This window comes from Arachis hypogaea, chromosome 5, assembly GCF_003086295.3.
Source record: "Arachis hypogaea cultivar Tifrunner chromosome 5, arahy.Tifrunner.gnm2.J5K5, whole genome shotgun sequence".
In the NCBI taxonomy this organism is placed as follows: Eukaryota; Viridiplantae; Streptophyta; class Magnoliopsida; order Fabales; family Fabaceae; genus Arachis; species Arachis hypogaea.
Window position 1 is genome coordinate 14,007,892 of NC_092040.1, and position 8,315 is coordinate 14,016,206.

The window sequence follows — 8,315 nt, forward strand, 5'->3', positions numbered from 1 at the left end:
TACTCATAATCAATTTTCTCAACTGCAGTACCAGACAGATCTCAGCCAGTACTTCCGATCAAAATTTCACTACGCGCTTTTACGCAGAAAACTATGTTTTCCGACTCGAAAAAATTCACTGAATCCAAATATCATATTTAAATCATCAAATTCCAATTGCCAAATCTTCCACCCATACTCGCTCCTACTTAACTTGTTATTTAATTAGTTTCGGTTAAACTGGGTATTACATTAAGTTGGTTGTCTTGTGTCCAGAGATGTTCTGTGAAAAATGTAGAGATTGTCTAGTACATGAAAGTCATTATGTTAAATTAGTTGAAAATTAATGTAGTGATTAGTTGTTGGACTTTTTTGGAGTTGACCAATAAAATTTTGAAAACCCTGAATGGTTGGGCTAAACGTAGCCATAGCTAATCCATTTGATAATAATAAGAGAAAAAGACAAATAGATTTTTGACGTTTTGTCCTCCAGATATTTTTGTCCCTAACCATTTGAAAATACTTTTAAGTCCAACTTTTAAGGAGGTGGAGGATTTAAAAGTATTTTCAACTGGTTAAGGACGAAAATATCCGCAAGACAAAAAGTTATAGACTTATTTATCATTTTCTATAATAATAATAATAATAATAATAATAATAATAATAATAATAATAAAAAATTGGGATTGTACTTGGTTTCGTCAAAGGTAGTTGTAAATTGGGATCTTCGTTTTGTAGAAAAGCCATTTGATAAGATTAAAACAACGATGCTTGAGGCTTTATACTAAAGAAACAAAAGCAAAAGAAAGATGATATTGCAAATATAATCATTTACAGAAAGTAAGTAACGGAGCGAAGTACAAAAAATAAGGCTTCCCATGAAACAGAATTGATGTCTTGTTTTGCATGCCAAAGCTAGTATCCCTGAATATTAGTTGGTCTGGTCAGGGTTGTAAGGTCTTATGAATGCAGAATTCATCTGCCAAACTTTGAGTGAAGCAGTAACAGAAGCAGCAGTTGCATTATTGAAGAAGAACAACCTAGCAGCTCCATAGATTGCCCTTGTTGGGTACACCCTTGATGTCACCGTGGTCCTTCCACCTTGCGCAAAGCTTTCCACTATTGAATGGTCCACCAATATCCTCACAGAAAACTTCTCACCTTCAAGTACTGGAACCAAGCTTCCAAATGTTTTCTTTACTACATCGCTTGCCACAGACGACCTTGACTGATCGGAGCAGAATGAAGTCTTGAGATTTCCATCACTTCCTTTAATCACATAGAAGTACACAGGAGTGTACTCGGAAAGCCCATCATCTGCAAGAACCAAAAGACCAAAAGGTCCCAAGGCACCACGATGTGCTGCTCCACCGCTGCTCTCGCAACTGTAGTAGTCCACATTAGACTCGCTTGTTGCCTTCTCCAACTCTTCCTTTTCAATCTCAAATTCAGCTACAATATCAAGCTGTGTAGCTGTCCCAACATCTATTGGGACCACGGATCCTGGCTTTGCCTTCAAATCCTTAAACTCATCGCTTCTCAGTCTCAAGCTCTCCACCTCTTCAACAGGCCATTGAATTAAGTTGCTACCTGTTTTCGTATCAAGTGTCACTGTTCTCGGAATACCCTGTAACATTAAAAACAGTGTAATTAGTATAGTGTTATTGCTAGGTAGCCACCCATATATGGTATATAGTAGTAGTAGTAGTATATACCTGAAGTGAAGCCCAGCCTTTGGCAACATCAGCATATTCAGCATCAGACTCTCCAATCCAACCCCACAACACTCTCCTTCTCTTGCTATCATCAAAGAAAGTTTTGGACGCATAGAACACACCATAATCATACCTCAATCCAACACCAACATCGTTGTCAACATCATCTGGTATGAACTTGACATTCTTCTCATCATAGCTGCCAATTGAATAGTAATCATGCCTGTCATCATCCAAACTAACCTTCATGACATGCTTCACACCCGCCCCATTAACAGAAGTGTTCAAGCCATTCTCAACCTCCTTGGAAACAGGGAAAAAGTCAACACACTCCCACATGCCGGTTGTAGGAACAGCACGAAGGAAGCCCTCTATCTGCTCGTAGGTCTTGAAGTCCAGGGTGTCATAAACCAAAGCAATGCCAGTTTTGTTAAGCTTGGATCCAATGGTGATACGCCACTTGCCTTCGGAGGTAAGCCAAGCGGTGGTTGGGTCACGAAAGTCAGTTGCACCAATGCCAGGTGGAGGGAACAAGACAGGGTTGGAAGGGTACTTGACCCAATCGATGAGGAGGGGATCAGATGGATCAGCAGGGTATGCAAGGTTTTGAACCTGCACTGACTCGTTGGTGGAACCAGTGTACAACATGATGATTTTGCCGTTGGGTAAGATGGTGGCGGAGCCGGTCCAAACGCCGTTCTTGTCGTACCATTGGTCAGCAACCATAGCAAGTGGAAGGTGTTGCCAGTGAATCAAGTCCCTTGAGATGGCGTGTCCCCAAACTATGTCTCCCCATACAGCTGCGTTTGGATTGTACTGGTAGAAGAAGTGATACCATCCCTTGTAGTATAGTGGACCTGAAAATTCATTTCATTGCTTAATCCTTTTTCTTTTTCTGCTTTCAATTAATTTAATTGCCATGTGTGTATGCACTTTTTTTAGGCCCTGTTCAGTCCATTATTATATTACTAATACTATTTGGTCACATAAATGTCAAATCCTTGACTGACCAACAAACGAGGTAAACATCCTCGTAACTTCTCATATATTTATAGACCAATTCTTGCCAAAACATATAGACTTGGGTTAAGTCAATGGTAGACATTCAAAAAAATGCAGCAAATTATTATCATTGTTATTGTTGTTAAACAACTGATTATATATTGTGAAAAGTAAAAACCTATGAGAAAAGGAGAGGGTGGTCTCTTACCATTAGGATCTGAAGCAGAGGATAGCAGCAGAACCCCGTCAGCGCAAGCCAGAGTCGCCAGACAAGAACAAGAGAAAAATTAGTCGCAAACATCAAACATTCGGTACATTTGATTTTTTATTATTATGTATCTGCTGTTCAAAGGAATGGTTCCGACAAGACCAATTTGACTATCGGCGAGAATCAGGTTACTCTGATCCGGTCAATAAACATATCTTGCTTTTTACGTATCACAAAGATACCTACATTAACAAGTATTCGTCTTTGGTTTGCAGGATTTATTGCCGCCAGATCATGACTATCTAGTTGTTGTAAGAATGACTAATTTTTAGAATAGAGACCACTTTAATAAAGACATTAAAAATGTCTTTTTTTTTTAAGATATTCACACATATCATGTTATTATTAGATATCTTTATTAAATCGATTAATAATTTATTTTTTAATAAATCAGAACCAAATCGGTTTATTATAGCAACAATAATAAATCCAATTGTCTGTATTATAATTATTAGATCCGATTTGATCCGATCAAATTATACCATCTAAATCGAATATCTTTAAATTTTTTAATAAAAAGACAATGATATATTTGACTTTTTGTTTTTTGGATATTTAAATCTCTAAAAATTTAAAAATACAATTAAATCCCTAGAAAAAAAATTTGAATTTATTGTTATTGTTATAAAAAAACTCAGTTTTATTTTAATTTGTTAAAAAATTTAAAAATAACAGGTTCATTAATACATCCAATAATAATGTGACGTAAATATCTTTACAAAATGACGTTTTATGGGAGCTCCTCCTCTTGGAATATGTAAAATGTATAAACTATTTTAATTTAAAAATTATTAAATATTTATTAGTGAATAATTAAATAAAAAATTAATAAAAATATTAAAATATTCTTAAACTAACAAAATAACTTATGTTGCAGCACAAAAGTTTGGATAAAAATAATATATTTATTGGATGGAGAGTATCAAATAGTAAATCAATATAATATAAGTTAACAGTTCATTTATGAGAAATTTAATGTGATTAATAATTTTTTTGAGAAATTTAATGTGGTTAATAATTTTTTTCTCAACATGTATTGTGAAATGTGTTGTTTGCCATTGAAAAACCAATATGAAGAAATTGAAAAAGGGATGAAGAAGAAATAAGGAGTGAAGGTCTAAAAAATAAAGAAGTTGAGCTAGGCTCTTTGTTAGGAATTAATCTTTATTCCGAGTTATTACAAACTGTCAATACTTCTTCAATCACTTTCTTTACTAACAAATATGTACTCATGTACTCTACTAACATATAATTAATGGTGGGTACTCCCATGAAGATATTATAATTGTCTTCATGTGATGATTTTTCTTTTTGACCCTTAGATGATGGAGTGTAGGGTTAGATTTTGATATGTTATAAAAGTGTTGTTTTTATTTGAAGTGTGGCCAAATCAATAAATCACACTTTTATACAAAGCATCTTCATAAAAAGATGTTTTTTGCATCTTCATTTGAGTAGCTCCCATAATTAATAATCTTCTTCTTTTACAGTAATAAGAAAAAGTTTATCTAATTTATTTATTTAGTTATTTTGTTTTCTTATATTAGTTATAAATTGATTATAAAACTATTAGTTATGTAAATTTTGTTTATATATAATATATATAATTATATATACTTCCACGTTAACCGCTTTGTACTTTATATGATAACGACTTTTTACAACCTTCTGATTCATTTTTTTGTTTATTGTTTTTTAAAAGAATGAGTCGGTCAAAGTAAAAGAAGATACCGTTCATCCAATTCTTCTCAGGCTGAAAATGAAAAGCTGTTCTCTGCCACGACAACATGCTATTGTTCCATGGATACATTTCACCATTGTTGCTGCTGAAAAGCCAGTTGGACTTCTCCGACACACCAGCAGACACACCGCGAGACCATGTTGAAGAAGAAGGCACTGTTTCTGATGATGTAGATTTTTCGTCAACAATGCTGGTTAATGCTACTGCCAATGACGCTTGTTCATGCGCATTATTGGATCCCCTATAAGACCCATTGAAGGCCACCAATAAAAAAAGTACTAAAAGCCCACAAAGGATCACAAGCAACCCCTTCACCTGTCTCCGCGGCTCTGCCATAGCCCCAGCCGCATCAAGGCTATCCGGCACGGGAATGTAAGAACATGGAATATCATTAGAAGAGTCGTTATTATTAGTAGAAGTTCCCATTGGATATAATCAAATAAACGAAGCTAATGAGTCAATATGAATTGTGTGGTGGTAACTAAGGAAAGAAAAATGATGATAATGAATTGGGCAATGAAAACAGAACTGGACAAGTATGAGAGCGTATTTGCCACATGCGAATATTTATAGAGTCTGTCTGTCAGGATAGACCTCACATGTGCCATTCGATGTAATTATTTCCAAACCACTTGGAACTGAGAGGGAAAATCGAACCGCTTTTTTGGTTAATAATACATAATAATTGAGCTTGATGGCCCTACAATTTTCCAATGCCAATCATTTCTGTCTCTTATTATTGATAATTTTGTAACTTTTGTTTGATTAATTTCCTAAAATTGCTTCAATAATTTTTAAAATAATTTCAAGTCTAATTCTCTACTGTTCCTTTCAAATAATGTAATATTTAATATTATGGTACAGAAGAAGCTTGTAACAATTGACTGTCTATGTAATATAATAGTAGTAATAATAGCGTTACAATGTATATAATATATAGAAGAGTTATGACATTATTGCAACTTGATATTTGAAATACTTTTTTTATTCTAATAGGTTCATTTTAGTTTGGACTGCAAAATAATATATATAATTATTTAGATATATTAAAATCTAGCTCAATTATAGGTAAAGACTATCCGACGGTATTTTTAACACCTAATTATAGCATATTACATATATACACAAATATATATAGTTGTTAGATGAAGATATTTAGATCAAAAGAAGAAGTAAAATTAAAAAAAAAAATTGAGCTGATCATTATAGAGTTTTATTAATATAAGCACAACCTATTTAAATAAATTAAGTGTATGTTTATTAATTAATCATATAAATTTTATTTTTGTAAGATGATCTGTTAAAGTATATTTCCATTTTGCAAATGATGAGCTTATAATTTTGTTGTTGATCAAATTAAGGGAGTCACTCAAATAAAGATGTTTAAAATATTTTTTTAAATATTTTTTAGTAATTAAAATTTAATACACAAATCAATTAAATCGTTTTTTTTTGTCAAATTAGATCAAATAAATTAATTTGATCGAAAAATCGGTAAACCAATCATTGAACTGGTCTAAATTAATATTCTTTTTCTAGTAAAAAATTATTACAATAATTTGATTATAGAAAATGACTAAAATACTCATATTATATATATATTTTTTAATTTTGAGAATCTTAAATCCTAATCCTATGACAGTACAGAAAGAAGATAATGGTTGCAATTTAGGATTCTCAAATTAATAATAATAATAATAATAATAATAATAATAATAATAATAATAATAATAGTAGTATTTTAGTCATTTTTTGTAATTGGGATATTATAGTTATTTTTTATAAAAATTATTAATTTAGACCGGTTCAAGCTGTAATTTATCGATTTTTTAGCTAAATTAATTTGTCTAATTTAATTTTAACAAAAATAACATAATTTAATCATTGTATGTATTAAATTTTAATTTTTAAAATATATCTAAAAAAACGTTTTAAGCGTTTTTATTTGAGTGATTTCTTAAAATGAAAGGAGTTTAGAACATACCTTATTTTCATCTTTGGATGAAGACTAAACTATTTATTCATTATTGAGTTATAAGTTATAACCTTGTTTTGTATAAGATTATAACATTATTATTGTTATCATTTTATCCGAAGTTATTTAAGCTCCAATCGAACTATAATTATCTGCTTGCTTTATTGGTATTATTATGAAGCACATCAATCTAATCATGTAAAAATTGGACCATAATGAGTAATTTTGACATCAAAATAGTAAAATTGGACAACAAGGCACGTGTGTCCACCTGAGATTTACTGATTCAAATATTAATTAGAAGTCTAGAAAAGTCAAAATGAAGAGAATAAAAACTGTAATGGTGAAATAGAAAAAAATTCAATAAAAAAAGATTTCTACTCTATAAATAGAAAAATAACAAATTAAAAAGAAATTTCTATTCAATAACATAAAATCACACTAAAAATTCTACAAATTTTTAATCACACTAATGTACCAAAATATCATAAAATATAAGTGCATCTGAGTATTAAGAATACTTGCATATGAGTATTAAGAGTTAATTTATTTTGTTTATTTTTGTTAAGCATTTCTTTTTCAATTTAGTTCTTTGATTCAAGTTTTAGTTTTTTCTTATTATTTTTACTTGTTTAAGCAAAGTTTATTTCATTTTTTCAATTTTAATTTTATTTTAAGTCTGTTTGATTCTACTCAAAATTTTATTGGTGTTAAACATCTTATTATACACTTCATAATCACTGCGATAAGAATTTTAGTAATTTTTTATTATTTATAAAGTTTATCCTAATATTAAAGTTGATAAATCCTGAGTCGAACTCATTTCTTTAAAAAGAGTTGTATCTACTTTTTAAATTGAGATTATTAATATAAATTTGATCGAAGTTAAACAAAAATTAAGCCAAACATAATCTATCCCTCTTGTATAAAGTCAAGAATATTCATACACAGAAAACAATAATAATTTAAAAAGTTCAGAAGGTTCAATGAAATGAAGACAATAAAGAAGGTAATAACGTGTGAGAGCTCAATTAAGGTAACAACGTGTGCCAATAATATAAAACTCAGAAAACCTAGGAACAATAATAGCATGCAAAAGAGGGCCAATGAAGTAGTCCTCAATAATGTTTCAAACTTAAAATTCTCAGCAAATAGGCACGCATACTAACGGTTCAACGAACAAGCGTAAGAATTAAAAAATCACGTTGTAATTTTGGCAGTAGCTCATTGGAAAGAAGAAGACGCCACAACCACGACAAGCGAAAGCTCTAGAAGCCAAATCACTGCCACATCAGAGTTTGGTTTGACGTTGGTTTTAGACTTTTATTAGTAGTAGTAAATACACTAGTTGTCATTAGTTTTTGCTAAACAATCATAATAAATTAATAATCATGCTCAATAATTATATACTTAATTAATCATAATCATTGAATAAAGTCCAAAATCCAACTCCAACATCCATCCCCTACTTCAACATGAAATTTTTTTCACACGATTTTTTTTATCTGACCAACAATTTAAATAAAAAAATGCTACGCATTACAGAGTCCTCAATTTTTTAAACGGAAATTGTGGTAATTATTAAATAAAATAAATTGATGTCAGTTATAAATGAACTTATTACTAAAAATCAGT

General features: G+C 30.9%; 1 protein-coding gene across 3 annotated transcripts; it reads right to left on the reverse strand.

Moving 5' to 3' along the window:
• Positions 1 to 764: 764 nt before the first annotated feature.
• Positions 765 to 5,335, reverse strand: LOC112800895 (acid beta-fructofuranosidase). 3 transcript variants are annotated; one of them, XM_025843342.2, is made up of 4 exons: positions 4,696 to 5,253; positions 2,905 to 2,913; positions 1,695 to 2,551; positions 765 to 1,606 (listed from the first exon to the last, which is right to left on the reverse strand). In XM_025843342.2, the coding sequence occupies exons 1-4, from the start codon at positions 5,129 to 5,131 to the stop codon at positions 911 to 913; spliced, it is 1,998 nt and encodes a 665-aa protein (XP_025699127.1). In that variant the 5' UTR covers positions 5,132 to 5,253; the 3' UTR covers positions 765 to 910. The 3 variants fall into 3 exon arrangements, with proteins under 3 accessions (XP_025699127.1, XP_072092842.1, XP_072092841.1); XM_072236741.1 differs by having other exon boundaries at positions 2,905 to 4,205; positions 4,424 to 5,245; XM_072236740.1 differs by lacking the exon at positions 2,905 to 2,913 and having other exon boundaries at positions 4,696 to 5,335.
• Between the last annotated feature and the right edge of the window lie 2,980 nt (positions 5,336 to 8,315).